Source organism: Notolepis coatsorum (genome assembly GCF_963971535.1).
Source record: "Notolepis coatsorum genome assembly, chromosome: 4".
Classification (NCBI taxonomy): domain Eukaryota; kingdom Metazoa; phylum Chordata; class Actinopteri; order Aulopiformes; family Paralepididae; genus Notolepis; species Notolepis coatsorum.
The window spans coordinates 115175150-115191001 of NC_140168.1; the positions used below are offsets into that span (position 1 = coordinate 115175150).

At 45.3% G+C, this 15852-nt stretch overlaps 1 protein-coding gene across 1 annotated transcript in view; it reads left to right on the forward strand.

Moving 5' to 3' along the window:
- Positions 1-15852, forward strand: part of LOC311226660 (uncharacterized protein) — a gene marked incomplete at its 3' end in the record, with an annotated part of 96297 nt that overhangs the window by 20344 nt on the left and 60101 nt on the right. Inside the window, exons 8-13 of the mRNA XM_084312076.1 lie at positions 2012-2144; positions 5228-5348; positions 6180-6238; positions 10260-10429; positions 13679-13888; positions 13996-14251. Of these exons, the coding sequence (XP_084168202.1) occupies positions 2012-2144; positions 5228-5348; positions 6180-6238; positions 10260-10429; positions 13679-13888; positions 13996-14251 (949 nt within the window). The remainder of the gene's footprint in view (positions 1-2011; positions 2145-5227; positions 5349-6179; positions 6239-10259; positions 10430-13678; positions 13889-13995; positions 14252-15852) is intronic.

Here is a 15852-nt window from a genome sequence, read left to right on the forward strand (position 1 = left end):
TTAGTTTTGAAATTAGGACATGGATTTTTGTAATTAAATCCTTAAATGAAGTCAAAACGTATTTGTTTTTTTATTTGAAGAATAATAATTTTAGATTTACATTCCAGGTCAGGGGATACTGTGAGAAGATATCCCTCCCATATGTAGATCATCTAAAATGTTAGCTACTATTGGTCCTCACCGGTATGCAATCTTAGTGTAGCGATTGATTCTGCGTTACATGAAAGATATTTACCTTGTTTTGTTTGGGGCCATGCTACTGAATATGGGGCTGGCTGTAATGTAAACACGTAAATTACTGAATTCATTTTAAAGATTTGAATTGACTTTGACGTAGGATTGGGCAATATATTGGTATTTATTTATCTCATGTATTGAGATTTTTTAATATAGACATTGTCTATATTCTGTGTTCGTTTCACACAGCACAAACATACAACATTGTGCTGTCTATCACCCAGCACACCACATCTTCCAGCTGCTGCCCTCCGGGAGGCGCTACAGATCCCTGACCACCAAAACAACCCGGTTCAAAAACAGCTTCTTCCCCACTGCCATACGGACACTGAACTCCCTGTAGCACCCCCCCCCCCCCCTGTAGTACCCCCCGCAACCCCCCTTACCTCTGCTGACATGGACATGGACAAACTCACAAACTCTGAACTGTATCTATGTAATTGTGTTTTCTTTTATGTACGCTGTAAGTGATGTTATATGTTCTATGTTTTTATGTTTTTATGTTGGAACTGCTATGAAACCTGCACTGAAACTAAATTCCACCAGCCTGGCTGGGTGGTCATTAAATAAATTGAAATTGAATTGAAATTGAAATATTAATGATGAAAAACAACATTAAAGGAAAACTCCAACATTTTGGGAAATTAGCTTATTTGGCATCTAATCTGTGCATGCAGTAGGAGTAGGAAGACGCTCACCGTTAGCCTAGCTTAGCGTCAGTCACTGGAAGTAGGTTCCTCCATTAGCCTAGTTCCCAACGTCTTCCTACTCCTACTGCATGCACTGAGAAGAAAAAGGTATCCATCTTCTTGTCTAACTCCAGGGTAGATGGGAAATAAGCTAATTTCCCAAAATGTTGGAGTTTTCCTTTAAGCTACGTGCCCTTCCTGATGACTTGTCGTACAGAACTTGTAAGTCGCTTTCGATAAAAGCGTTCAGCTAAATGACTAAATGTAAATGTATACTGTACATACAAAATTATTAAATATTCAATAATGTGAATTCAAAACGATGCATTTCAGATTGGTCCCGTATCACACATCCATTACCATGCAGTCCAGTATGATCAACATGTGATTTCTCTAGCAGTGGTAGCACATAGGGCTGTACCGAATAGTTCAAAGCTTCGTTCATAACTTGACATTCGAATTCTAAATCAACATTACATTTAATCTTTTTTGTAATACTTTATTTCATAAAAAAAAATTATGTGTATTCATTTTGTTGAAACCAATGGGGTTTCTCTTCACAGTTGCAGATAAAGATTAGGCTACACTAATATTATACTATTATAGTATATGACTCGTCATACAAATTAAAATAAAACATTTATCATAAATGATGTAGCCTGTATATCTGCATCCGCTCGGTGCTCCATCAAGACGTCACCATCACTTTTGTACCAACCGTGCCCTTATTGGATTATTTATGTTGACGAAACTGACTAGTTATATTCATTAAAGAAAGTTGATTTAATAAAGAAAAAATACTCATTTAATCAGATTAATCATTTTATTCAAATTGAGGATTTAGTTTGAGGATATTTAATATTTCATTATTTCTTTTTTTTTTTATAAAAAAGATTCATGATTACGTCATAAAATATTACGACAGACATTCGAAGCTTCATTCGAATACTTCAATAGAAGCTTTGAATGTAAACAAATTACATTCGGTACAGCCCTAGTAGCACAACATTATCTTAACATGCTGGCCTGTAAATATTTGCCTGCCTGCATGAATTTGTCTGTGTCTCGTTTGTTGGAACCTGTAGGTTTACTTAGTAGATTATGGACTGGCCTATAGGTACTCGCCCGAGGGCGTGCTGAAGGAGTACAAGGAGGACCCCAGGAGGTGCCACGATGGCACCATTGAGTTCACCAGCATCGACGCACACAAAGGAGTGGGTAGGTGTCATAAGACATGGAGGTTCGCACATGGTCCTTGAAATTGAATGACTGAATGAATGAAGTTTATTTTTCGGTCTTGTTTACAGACAAAATCAAACACACCAGTGTGGACTTACAAAAGGAAAAGAAAAAAGAAAAAAAATCACAAATGTACACATTCAAGGCAAGCTCACACACACAATCCAAAATCAACGACCGAAAAAAAGGAATACCGGTAGGCTGAAGCACGTGCTTATTTTTGCCTATCCTTTACAAATTCTTAGACTAAATATATTTTAATATAAGAAAGAAAAACTTAAAATATGCTGCAAGATATCATTTTTTGAAAGAAAAAACAAATGTTTGATGTTTTTACTCAAAACTGTACTCCTATTTTATCCTTTAAGGCTTTTTTAAATCTCCCCTGAGAAGTACACAACTTCAACCCGTCACTAAGGCTATTCCATAATTTAACTCCCAAAATGTAAGCACATCTATTCAAATCAACCATTCGCATTGAAAGTTTTGTTCATCCATGATGAAATCGTTCTGAATCGAGAAATTACCTTGTCCTCCAGCCATAACATTTGGCCTGACAAAATATTGCTAAACTATGTATACAAAATATTTATAATTATTATTTTCTTTTAACACATTGTGCGCCATAAGCGGCGTAAGTCGTTATTGCCCGCCATGCGTTGAACGCCAACAACGGCGTAAATCGTTTTTGGGATCAATATTAAATTTTTTCGCCATGGCATTCATAATTCATCCAGCCTCCCTCCGGACTGCAGCGGCACCCTGTCTGAGATTGCAACGCCTCAATACCGCCGCCTGGTGGATGGTTGGGCGAGTTACACTCACGTCAAACCGGAAGTTGCGCTCGGTGCATCGAGGAAATCCCTCCGGCAGTCATATCTTGTTACGTGGGTCCAGACAAACACTCCAGTGCATTTGGATCGCTTTCGAAACGCAATAATCGATATGATTTCGGCGTTTATTGCGCCATACAAACCGGAAATGGATCTAGGAGATCGGCATCAAATAATTGGGATCTTTTTCCTCCAGTCTCATCGGCAAACGGTAAGAGGACACTAATGTTATTTTCAGCCCGATTGTCCATTTCCTTGTTTGCAATCAGTCTGATCAATATATCAACCCATACTAAATAAAGCCGTTACTGACGATCAAGGAATTATAAACGACCCCCCCCCCCCTTTCCTTCACGCATGATGAAGCATAATGTATACCGATCATATACATTTGAATTTTTTTATATAGCGTGTATAGGAAAGAAACGCCATCGATAATCTATCATATGCTTCAGGGCCTATAACTCACGTTTTTGGAATTACCGCAGAAAAGCTTAAAAACATACTTATATTCTCGAAGGTATTAACACAAAAATGTATGAATGAAAAAATATAACATTCCCACATCCGGAACGATAGATAATCGATGTTGAATGGGCCATAGTAATGTCAATATAGCTATAATATTTAAAAAGTAGCCCTGCAAAGAAGGTAAACATCTCCATAGGGTTACAGTGTTGGCAGACTGGGTATAATGATGGGCACTAGGGCTGACCCCTATTAGTCGACTAATCGGTCGAAAGGAGCCGTAGTCGACTGCCAAACCTCTTAGTCGAATAAAAAAAAAAAAAATTTAAATCTTTAAATTTTTTTATCATTCTTTCCAAAAGAAAAGAGGCCTAGAAGCGTGGCTAACGCTAATGGCACGCATACCAGAGGCTAACTGCCTAAGAAAACAGGCACAGAGGCACTGAAAGAGGATTTCACCCGTCTAATGATAATGAACACACTAGACTAGACAAATATCAAGATGTATCCATCAGTGGACCAATTGCATGCTTTTGCAGAGAACAAGAAGCCTTCAGTCGACTCCTTCAGACATTAAGCACCCCCCACAGCCCAAATGGAATGATTAAAAAAATATAAATATTATACTTTTTTATTATTTCAAAACCAATATTTTCATTGACAACCTATCATAAAGTATTGAAAGATATCAAAAACCTTCTGTTACAATGGGATCCCATGACTTGCATTAAATCATTGGCATTTTCATTGTTTTTAGATCTTCCGTCTTCTCTGTTTCTATTTCGGAAAGCAAATTGACACGAAAAAGTCATCCACTGCATTAGGAAAACCGTTTTCACTCAACACCTTAACTCATTCATCGCCATACGCTTTCCGTATCTCTGAAAAAAAGGCCAGATTAAAATGGTCACTTTTGCAGTGTTTCACGATGTTTGCAGAGCTGCGTGTGCGTTCTGTATTATAGCTGTGGAGACAATGGTGTGGCTCATTTGGCAGACACTACTTGTAGTCCAACATGGAAAAAAGAGTTTGTTTCTACACACTGTAGTTTGTAGTTTATTACACGCTTATTAACATCACCCTTTTCCCATAGATCGCGAGATAAAACATGTTATATGCAATAAGCTTAAACTGTTCTGGTTGCAAATCAAAGGTATATACCATAAACACATGTGCCTTCACAAAATTATCAAGGGGGGGGGGGGGGGGGGGGGTAGTCTTACCCCGAAAATGCGATTGTTACAAAACGCTTGGTTTATGTCCGACAAAGTAAGAAACTGTGATCGTTACAGAAACATGTTTCAGGTTCGGTAAAATAGACACACCAGAAGCTAGAAGATAATCCAAAAAGAATAATTCCAATGATCCCATCGGCGATCGCGATTACTCGTTTATATGTAATTACACGTGTTTACGTGGGCAGTATAGGTTTTGAGGCAAGCAGATCTGCTTGCGATTGCTTTGCAAGAGCTCCTCCCCCTCAGAGCGAGTCTCGATAGTCCAGTTAAATCATTGTCTGTCCTGATCCCTTTCTATCGGAGTTCAAAAGGTGGACGATACTCTGCCATCTGGTGGGATTCGATGGGCATTGCAATTCCAACGTATATGTAGCTGTGCCACAGTGATTCAGAGAGCTCCGGCCGAGTGTGTAGAACGGGGATCAAAGGAAAAAGATCAAACGATCTAATAACGAGTATACTCGTCGTGATTGGCGGCCACTGAGTTAACGCAGACGCTGTTGTTGTTGTTGTTTTGGCCCAGTTCCGAGCAGGAGAGGCGACCTGGAGATCTTGGCCTACTGCATGGTGCAGTGGCTGTGCAGCCGCCTGCCCTGGGAGGACGACCTGCAGAACCCACTCCACGTCAGGGACTCCAAGATCAGGTGGGTCCCGAGTTCAAGCCCCCTGAGATTGTGCTTCATACTGTAAAAAAAAAAAAGTTAAAAGAATAAAGACCAAACACGATACAAAATATACAATATACAGTACAAAATGCAACAAATGCAACAATTATGGTTGTGTGTGGGGAGGACTTTGTGGATCAGGTGGGTATGGTATTTATTTTAGACAACAAAACATATACAGATCATTACATCACATATTTGCTTTTGTCAAGGAGCGGGATGTTCGATATTGGCTTTTTTACCGATACGATATACCGATATTGTCCAACTCTTAATTTCCGATACCGATATCAACCGATACCGATATATGCAGGGTCCCCCCCCCCCCCCAAGAAACGCAATAATTTCAGGTAATTAACATTACATATCTGAAGGATAATTTCCGATATCACTTTTTAATGCCAATATCGGTAGGCCGATAATATCGGACATCCCTAGTCTTTATGGATCAGGTGGGTCTCTGGGTTGTGGGTTGTGTTTGGGGAGGTCTTTATGGATCAGGTGGGTCTCTGGGTTGTGTGTGGGGAGGTCTTTATGGATCAGGTGGGTCTCTGGGTTGTGTTTGGGGAGGTCTTTATGGATCAGGTGGGTCTCTGGGTTGTGTGTGGGGAGGTCTTTATGGATTCACAGCGTTCAATCGCCAATTGTGCACAATGCTGAGACGATTTTGGGGTCGTTTTGAGTCCAACCGACTGATTACATGATATTTTTGTTAAGCGTTGGGGAATATATAGGCCTAATGTATTTTGCAGAAAATGTTTTAACACATCCAAGTGTTATTAACGGACATCCTCACTCACTCACTCACAGGAGCCGAGATGACGTCTCTGAATTCATGGACGAGTGTTTCTCCCCACAAGACAAGCCGGGTGAGTTGCACACACGCACAGTACACACGCACAGTACACGCACAGTACACGCACAGTACACGCACGCACGCACTTAAAGAGAGAGCGAGTAAAAGAGTAAAATGTGAGTACACACACACACACACACACACACACACACACACACGCAGGAAGATGTGACTGTCTTCTCCCCTAATGAGCACATGGGCCCGTTGATTCACTCCTAATGAGCACTAATTCATTATAGAGCCCCGGCACTAATTCTCTCGCTCCTCAAACTTTCCACTTTGCAGACGAGTCACAGCCTCTGCTGCCGGCAGCGAGAGGGGGAGGAGCCTGATGAGGCAGCGAGAGGGGGAGGGGCCTGATGAGGCAGCGCTGCTGTTTTCTCCTTTCAGTGGAGAAGCACATAGCTCCTCAATGTCTCTCTCTCTCTCTCTCTCTCTCTCTCTCTCTCTCTCTCTCTCTCTCTCTCTCCGTAGTGTGGACCTGAAAGGGTTACGTCTGTAGTGTGGTACTGAAAAGGTTAGCCTTCTGTAGTGTGCTAGTGAAAGGGTTAACCTTCTGTAGTGTGGTAGTGAAAGGGTTAACCTTCTGTAGTGTGCTAGTGAAAGGGTTAAACTTCTGTTTTTTGAAAACCGTTACCGATCATTTCCGATATCACATTTTAATGCCAATATCGGCAGATAATATCGGTAGGCCGATAATATCGGACATCCCTAATTATAACTGATGAGTTATATTCATTAAAGAAAGTTGATTTAATTGATTTAGTTGGGCTCGGGCTTCTCCCTGGGCTCGGTCTGGGGCTGGAAAGTTGATTTTAATAAAAGAAAAAATACTAATTTAATCAGATGAATCACTTTATTCAAATTGAGGATTTAGTTTGAGGATATTTAAAAATAAATAAATAAAAAAAAGTATATTAAAATTATTTTTTTGAAAAAAATAATGTTTTTATTAAAAACCAAGGTTCGATTAGAAAAACCCTGACGAAGTTCGAATCCCAAAAACAGGCTTCGGGGAAACAGCCTTAATACCAACTGAGTCACGTGACTTGAGTTTCCCCAGACATGTGTTTATTTTAGTGCTGTCAAACGATTAAAATATTTAACTCGATTAATCGCATGATTGTCCATAGTTAACTCGCGATTAATCGCAAATTAATCGCATTTATATTTTTTTTATTTTTTTTTACCTTAAACAGATCTTTTTCAAGTTCCAAGTTTTAATACTCTTATCAACATGCGAGTCAACAAATGCTTGCTTTATGCAGCCATTTAACACAAAAGGATGACCCTCATGCATTGCAAATTTGCATCAAATTCAAAACAGAGTGATACACAAAATAACTTAAAAGAAAATAATAATTTAAAACAATGAATAAAGTGTGCATGAAATAATAGGGGAAAGAAAACGTTAGGAACTTGTTACATTCACACACACAAGGGCTGATTAATCACACACCCCCCTCTCTCCCTCACACACACACTCTCCCTGCTCTCTTTCTCTTTTGCCCCTTCCTCATCTCTCTCACCCCCCTCTCTCTCTATATCAGTGTTTCTCAACTGGTGGGTCGCGACCCAAAAGTGAGTCGCGGGGCCATTTTGAGTGGGTCGCGGATGTGTGTGTAAAAAAAAAAAAAAAAATTAAAAAAATAAGTATTTTTTTGTTTTGTTTTTTTTTTATTTTATTTTTATTTTTTTTCACTACCTATCTTTGTGAAAGTGGCTTCTCAGCTCTGGTCCAGCTGAAGACAAAGCGGGGGAACAGATTGGACATTGAGCATGACCTCAGAGTTGCTTTGTCTACCATCACCCCAGACTTTGAGACTCTTGTCAGGAGCAAACATCATCCCCAGTTATCCCATTAGTTCCCTGCATGTTAAGCTAAGAAGTCTGCTAAGAAGGATATATTATTTATTATTATTATTATTTTATTTCATTGGGTTTTTAGCCCTAGTTGCACTTTTATTGCAATCCCAGTTATCCCATTAGTTCCCCCAAACTTAGGTCTGTTATGTTAAGCTAAGAAGTCTGCTAAGAAGCATAATTATTTATTATTATTATTTAATTTCATTGGGTTTTTAGCCCTAGTTGCACTTTTGTTGCAACCCCAGTTATCCCATTAGGGGCGACAGTGGCTCAGGAGGTAGAGCAGTCGTCTGGCAATCCGGAGGTTCCCGGTTCGATTCCTGCTCCTCCCAGGCAGCGTGGCGATGTGTCCTTGAGCAAGACACTTAACCCCTAATTAATCCCGATGAGCAGGTTGGCACCTTGCATGGTTGCCTCCGCCATCGGTGAGTGATGGGTAAAATGTGAGTAACAAATTGTAAAGCGCTTTGGATAAAAGCGCTATATAAAAAAGCAGCCATTTACCATTAGTTCCCCCAAACTTAGGTCTGTTATGATAAGCTAAGAAATCTGCTAAGAAGCATATTATTTATTATTATTTTATTTCATTGGGTTTTAGCCCTAGTTGCACTTTTGTTGCAAACTCAGTTATCCCATTAGTTCCCCCAAATTTAGGTATGTTATGTTAAGCTAAGAAATCTGCTAAGAAGCATATTATTTATTATTCTTTTATTTCATTGGGTTTTTAGCAATAGTTGCACTTTTGTTGCACTTTTTTGTGTTTATTTCATGTTTTGAAAGATTGCGTATTACTGCAAATATTTTTTTTTTACATAAATCATAGTGGTTAAAAATTTTGGGTCGCGACTTAATGACTAAGGAAAATGTTGGGTCCCGAGGCTAGACCAGTTGAGAACCACTGCTCTATATCACACACACACACACACACACACACACACACACACACACACACACACACACACACACACACACACACACACACACTTCAGAAACAAACATAGTATCAATGAGAGCATCAATAATACACCTGAGTGAAGCCTTTTTTTTATTTTTATTTTTTTTTAGTTAACACTTTGGTTGCCTAAGGTTAAATTAATGATATACCATAGATTGCCAGCGCTATTTGTCTATGGAGAAAGTCCCCTTCTTTGCAGGGCTATAACTTTTTAAATTCTATTGCTACATTGCCATTATTAGGGCCCATTCAAAGTCCTATATGTATTGTTCATTGTGTAGCAACGTTAAACTTTTTCATTCACATATTCATAGTAAAGTATGGTCTAATGTATAAGTATGTTTTCATCTCTTTCTGCAGCTTTCTCCAGAACGTGATATATAGCCCCAAATGCATTATATTGATGATGAAATACAGTTTGATGGCAATCAGCGCGATATAAAAAATTCCAACTAGACGTACTTCTAGAAGTTACTACACGTCATCTGATGTTGACCGGATGGGCGAGGGGGCGTTTATAATTCCGTGGGCAGCGTTATACCAATCATCTAATGTGGGTCAAATGTTGATAATATCAGTTATTATCGAAGACGGTAACGTTACACGCTGAAACTCACCCCAGTCTCCGCGCGCCGTTGGGCGATCATCGTCGAGTAGAAATTTTATCATTATGGGATATATTATTACCCGGTCCATCTCCAGCTTGTATAATGGTATATACGTCCAAATCATGTTGTTTATCGAGTTATTGGCAATCGATCGCTATGTAGTGTGACGAGCTAGAGTCACGGGACATGTACCGAGTGGCCGGAAGCAATACGGACGTCTAGCAAAACCTCTACTGCGCTTCCTGTTAAGCGGTTGCGCCGATCGGCCACCAGATGGCGCTCCTGAACCGCCAGAGAGCTCAGTGGGTCCTGCTGGTGGATCTCAGGCCAGCGGAGGGACATTATGAATCCGATCGCAGATTTTTGAAATATTGATATAAGGACGCTGTACAGCGTCCCCCGGCAACTTTAGCATGGCCAGCAAAGACGTGAGAAGACGTGTCCCGGCACCCAAAGTGTTAATCTTGAGTTAAAAAAATTAGTGGCATTAATAGAATCGGGAGTTAACGCGATATATTTGACAGCCTTAGTTTATTTATATATTTTTTTTTATCTCACGTCTTTTGGTGAACGTTGTTTCCTGCTTTTGGTCCGTTGTGTTCCAGACGAGATCCAGAGGTTCCTGGAGGAGGTCAAGCTGCTCGGCTACTCCGACAAACCGGCCTATGAGAAACTGCGCTCCATATTGCGGGCGGGGCTTAAATCCATCGGCGCCAAAGACGACAACAAGCTGGAGTTCAGCAGCAGAGGAGCCCCCCCCCTGTCCCCCGCCAAGGTCAACACACACACACACACACACACACGCACGTCACGCACGCATGCACACACACACGCACACACACACACACAAACCAGGGATGGGCACAGGGAATGTTTTCCCAGATCGAGTACTCGCATGAATAACGAGATTTATTGTGACGAGTCACACTCCCTCCTTCCCCCCCTCCTCCCTCTTGTTTCCTCTCCTCCTTCCCTCTTGTTTCCTCTCCTCCTCCCCTCTGTCCTCCCTCTTGTTTCCTCTCCTCCTTCCCTCTGTCCTCCCTCTTGTTTCCTCTCCTTCCCTCTGTCCTCCCCTCTTGTTTCCTCTCCTCCTTCCCTCTGTCCTCCCTCTTGTTTCCTCTCCTTCCCTCTGCCCTCCCTCTTGTTTCCTCTCCTCCTTCCCCTCTGTCCTCCCTCTTGTTTCCTCTCCTCCTTCCCTCTGTCCTCCCTCTTGTTTCCTCTCCTCCTTCCCTCTCTGTCCTCCCCTTGTTTCCTCTCCTCCTCCCCTCCGTCCTCCATCTTGTTTCCTTCCCTCCGTCCTCCCTCTTGTTTCCTCTCCTCCTTCTCTCTGTCCTCCCTCTTGTTTCCTCTCCTCCTTCCCTCTGTCCTCCCTCTTGTTTCCTCTCCTCCTTCCCTCTGTCCTCCCTCTTGTTTCCTCTCCTCCTTCCCCTCTGTCCTCCCTCTTGTTTCCTCTCCTCCTCCCCTCTGTCCTCCCTCTTGTTTCCTCTCCTCCTTCCCTCTGTCCTCCCTCTTGTTTCCTCTCCTCCTTCCCCCCCCTGCCTCTTGTTTCCTCTCCTCCTTCCCTCCGTCCTCCCTCTTGTTTCCTCTCCTCCTCCCCTCCTTCCCTCTGTCCTCCCTCTTGTTTCCTCCCCTCCTTCCCTCCGTCCTCCCTCTTGTTTCCTCTCCTCCTCCCCTCCTTCCCTCTGTCCTCCCTCTTGTTTCCTCTCCTCCTTCCCTCTCCTCCCTCTTGTTTCCTCTCCTCCTTCCCTCTGTCCTCCCTCTTGTTTCCTCTCCTCCTTCCCTCTGTCTTCCCTCTTGTTTCCTCTCCTCCTTCCCTCTGTCCTCCCTCTTGTTTCCTTTCCTCCTTCCCTCCGTCCTCCCTCTTGTTTCCTCTCCTCCTTCCCCTCTGTCCTCCCTCTTGTTTCCTCTCCTCCTTCCCTCTGTCATCCCTCTTGTTTCCTCTCCTCCTCCCCTCTGTCCTCCCTCTTGTTTCCTCTCCTCCTTCCCTCTGTCCTCCCTCTTGTTTCCTCTCCTTCCCTCTGTCCTCCCTCTTGTTTCCTCTCCTCCTTCCCTCTTGTTTCCTCTCCTCCTCCCTCTTGTTTCCTCCCCTCTTGTTTCCTCTCCTCCTCCCCTCTTGTTTCCTCTCCTCCTTCCCTCTGTCCTCCCTCTTGTTTCCTCTCCTCCTCCCCTCTGTCCTCCCTCTTGTTTCCTCTCCTCCTCCCCTCTGTCCTCCCTCTTGTTTCCTCTCCTCCTCCCCTCTGTCCTCCCTCTTGTTTCCTCTCCTCCTTCCCTCTGTCCTCCCTCTTGTTTCCTCTCCTCCTTCCCTCTGTCCTTCCCTCCTCTCCTCCTTCCCTCTGTCCTCCCCTCCTCTCCTCCTCCCCTCTGTCCTCCCTCTTGTTTCCTCTCCTCCTTCCCCCCTCCTGCCTCTTGTTTCCTCTCCTCCTTCCCCCCTCCTGCCTCTTGTTTCCTCTCCTACTCCCCTCTGTCCTCCCTCTTGTTTCCTCTCCTCCTTCCCTCCTCCTCCCCCTTGTTTCCTCTCCTCCTTCCCTCTGTCCTCCCCCTTGTTTCCTCTCCTCCTTCCCTCTGTCCTCCCTCTTGTTTCCTCTCCTCCTTCCCCCCTCCTGCCTCTTGTTTCCTCTCCTACTCCCCTCTGTCCTCCCTCTTGTTTCCTCTCCTCCTTCCCTCTGTCCTGCCTCTTGTTTCCTCTCCTCCTTCCCTCTGTCCTCCCTCTTGTTTCCTCTCCTCCTTCCCTCTGTCCTCCCTCTTGTTTCCTCTCCTCCTTCCCTCTGTCCTCCCTCTTGTTTCCTCTCCTCCTTCCCTCTGTCATCCCTCTTGTTTCCTCTCCTCCTCCCCTCTGTCCTCCCTCTTGTTTCCTCTCCTCCTCCCCTCTGTCCTCCCTCTTGTTTCCTCTCCTCCTTCCCTCTGTCCTCCCTCTTGTTTCCTCTCCTTCCCTCTGTCCTCCCTCTTGTTTCCTCTCCTCCTTCCCTCTTGTTTCCTCTCCTCCTCCCCTCTTGTTTCCTCCTCCTCCCCTCTTGTTTCCTCTCCTCCTCCCCTCTTGTTTCCTCTCCTCCTTCCCTCTGTCCTCCCTCTTGTTTCCTCTCCTCCTTCCCTCTGTCCTCCCTCTTGTTTCCTCTCCTCCTCCCCTCTGTCCTCCCTCTTGTTTCCTCTCCTCCTTCCCTCTGTCCTCCCTCTTGTTTCCTCTCCTCCTTCCCTCTGTCCTCCCCTCCTCTCCTCCTTCCCTCTGTCCTCCCCTCCTCTCCTCCTTCCCTCTGTCCTCCCTCTTGTTTCCTCTCCTCCTTCCCCCCTCCTGCCTCTTGTTTCCTCTCCTCCTTCCCCCCTCCTGCCTCTTGTTTCCTCTCCTACTCCCCTCTGTCCTCCCCCTTGTTTCCTCTCCTCCTTCCCTCCTCCTCCCCCTTGTTTCCTCTCCTCCTTCCCTCTGTCCTCCCTCTTGTTTCCTCTCCTCCTTCCCCCCTCCTGCCTCTTGTTTCCTCTCCTACTCCCCTCTGTCCTCCCCCTTGTTTCCTCTCCTCCTTCCCCCCTCCTCTCCCTTGTTTCCTCTCCTCCTTCCCCCCCTCCTGCCTCTTGTTCCCCCTCCTCCTTCCCTCTGTCCTCCCTCCTCCCCTCCTCTCCTCCTTCCCCCCTCCTGCCTCTTGTTTCCTCTCCTCCTTCCCTCTGTCCTCCCTCCTCCCCTCCTCTCCTCCTTCCCCCCCTCCTGCCTCTTGTTTCCTCTCCTCCTTCCCTCTGTCCTCCCTCCTTCCCTCCTCCCTCCCCTCCTCTCCTCCCCTCCTCTCCTCCTCCCTCTACGTCTGAAAGGTGTCAGAAGCTCATTCACTACCTGGAGCGTCTGGTGCAGCATCTGGTGCAGCGTCTGGTGCAGCGTCTGGTGCAGCGTCTGGTGGAGCGTCTGGTGCAGCGTCTCGTGCAGCGTCTGGTGGAGCGTCTGGTGCAGCGTCTGGTGGAGCGTCTGGTGGAGCGTCTCGTGCAGCATCTGGTGCAGCGTCTGGTGCAGCGTCTCGTGCAGCGTCTGGTGGAGCGTCTGGTGCAGCGTCTGGTGGAGCGTCTGGTGGAGCGTCTCGTGCAGCATCTGGTGCAGCGTCTGGTGCAGCGTCTGGTGCAGCGTCTCGTGCAGCGTCTCGTGCAGCGTCTGGTGCAGCGTCTCGTGCAGCGTCTCGTGCAGCGTCTGGTGGAGCGTCTGGTGCAGCGTCTCGTGCAGCGTCTGGTGCAGCGTCTCGTGCAGCGTCTGGTGCAGCGTCTGGTGGAGCATCTGGTGCAGCATCTGGTGCAGCGTCTGGTGGAGCATCTGGTGCAGCGTCTGGTGGAGATATCATGTGTATGTATCAAGGGAGCAAATTCGTGGATCAGCACCGGGTAGCCCTCATCCAGCGGGTGTCCGCGGTGGATGCCATCTTGGACGAGCTCCTTGGCGAGGGTGTTATTACCCATGAAGAATACAGCAAGGTCAGGTCAAAGGGCATAAATCAGGAGAAGATGAGGGAGCTCTACGATGGTCCCCTGAACACCGTCGGGACCAAAGGGAAATACATCTTCTACAAGATCCTGCTGAAGAAACACGCATGGCTCATAGAAGACCTGGAAATGGAAAGAAAATGGAAATGGTGTGAGGATTTGGGGTGGCTCATAAAAACTCTGAACTCAACTGAACTGAACTGAACTGAACTGAACTGAAGAGGCTTGTCTCCAGTAGCAGCAGCAGCACCCAAGTGTACTTTCTTTTCTTTTTATGTATTCATAAAGTATAACTAAAAGTTATGTTAACCCTTTCACTACCACACTACAGAACGTTAACACTTTGTCGTGTGGCAGTGAAAGGGTTAACCTTCTGTATTGTCACCGTGAAAAACAAAATACTTCCCAAAGGTCAGTGAATACCACGATCACAACACCAGAGGGAGCTCCACAAATCATGTTAAACCCAGATTCGGCTCAAACAAGGGACTAAACAGGTTTCGCAATTATGCCACATCAATGTGGAACGCCCTACCCACAGCTGTAAATGAATATGAATCACTACCCACCTTCAAAACCACTCTCAAAAAACACCTAAGGGAGACTGCAATTCGAAACTGGCCCCTACAAATGTCCTAACCCAGTTGCACAGTAAATGACCAAGTATGTCAGTATTCCAATGTACAGTGTCCCCCCCCCCCCTACCCAACCCCCCCCCACCTCCAATGTACAGCCCTCACCCACCCACCCACCCAACCCCACATCACCCACCCAACCTCCTCCAATGTACAGTTTCTACATCAAATGTATACACTCCTTTTCTGGACACTTTTGTATCACAAACAGTACTGTATTTGCAAATCTAATATGTCATAAATGTATAGATGTAGCAGTACTGTATCTGTACCTCAAACTGAACCTAAGCAAAACAGAATTGCTCCACCTGCCGGCCAAATCCTCCCCCCTGACCGACCTCTCCATCACAGTCGAGAATGCAGCTGTGACCGCGTCGCCGACCGCCAAGAACCTTGGTGTTGTCCTCGACGACCAGTTGAACTTCTCTGCTCACATTGCAGCGACAACCAGAACCCTGCAGATTCCTCCTGAGCAACGTCAGAAGGATACGCCCCTTCCTGACAAATGAAGCCACCCAACTCCTCGTCCAATCAACAGTCATCTCCCGCCTCGACTACTGCAACGCACTGCTAGCTGGCCTCCCGGCCACTGCCACCAAGCCTCTTCAACTCATTCAAAATGCAGCGGCCCGCCTGATCTCAAACCTACCGAAGTCAGCCCATGTCACCCCACTTCTTAGGGGCCTGCACTGGCTCCCCATTGCTGCACGTATCCGCTTCAAGGCCCTCGACCTGGCATACCGTGCGGCAAAGGGAACCGCTCCCGCCTACCTCCGGTCAATGGTCTCTAACTACACACCCTCAAGACCCCTACGCTCTGCGTCTTCTGGCCGCCTCAGATCTACTCCTATCCAAGCTCCCGGAGGGTCATCAAAGAGAAGCCGCCTATTCTCAGTCCTTGCCCCACAATGGTGGAATGAACTACCCATCCCAGTTAGGACAGCCGAATCCCGTCCAATCTTTCGCCGTCGACTAAAGACTCACTTCTTCAACCATTATCTGAAATGAAAAAAAAAAAAAAAAAAAATCTAACCCCGACTAACCTTAATGTCATGCACTTGTCCTAATAAACTAACCTACACTGTAACACGCAACACTTTGATGAGCATTGTTACTC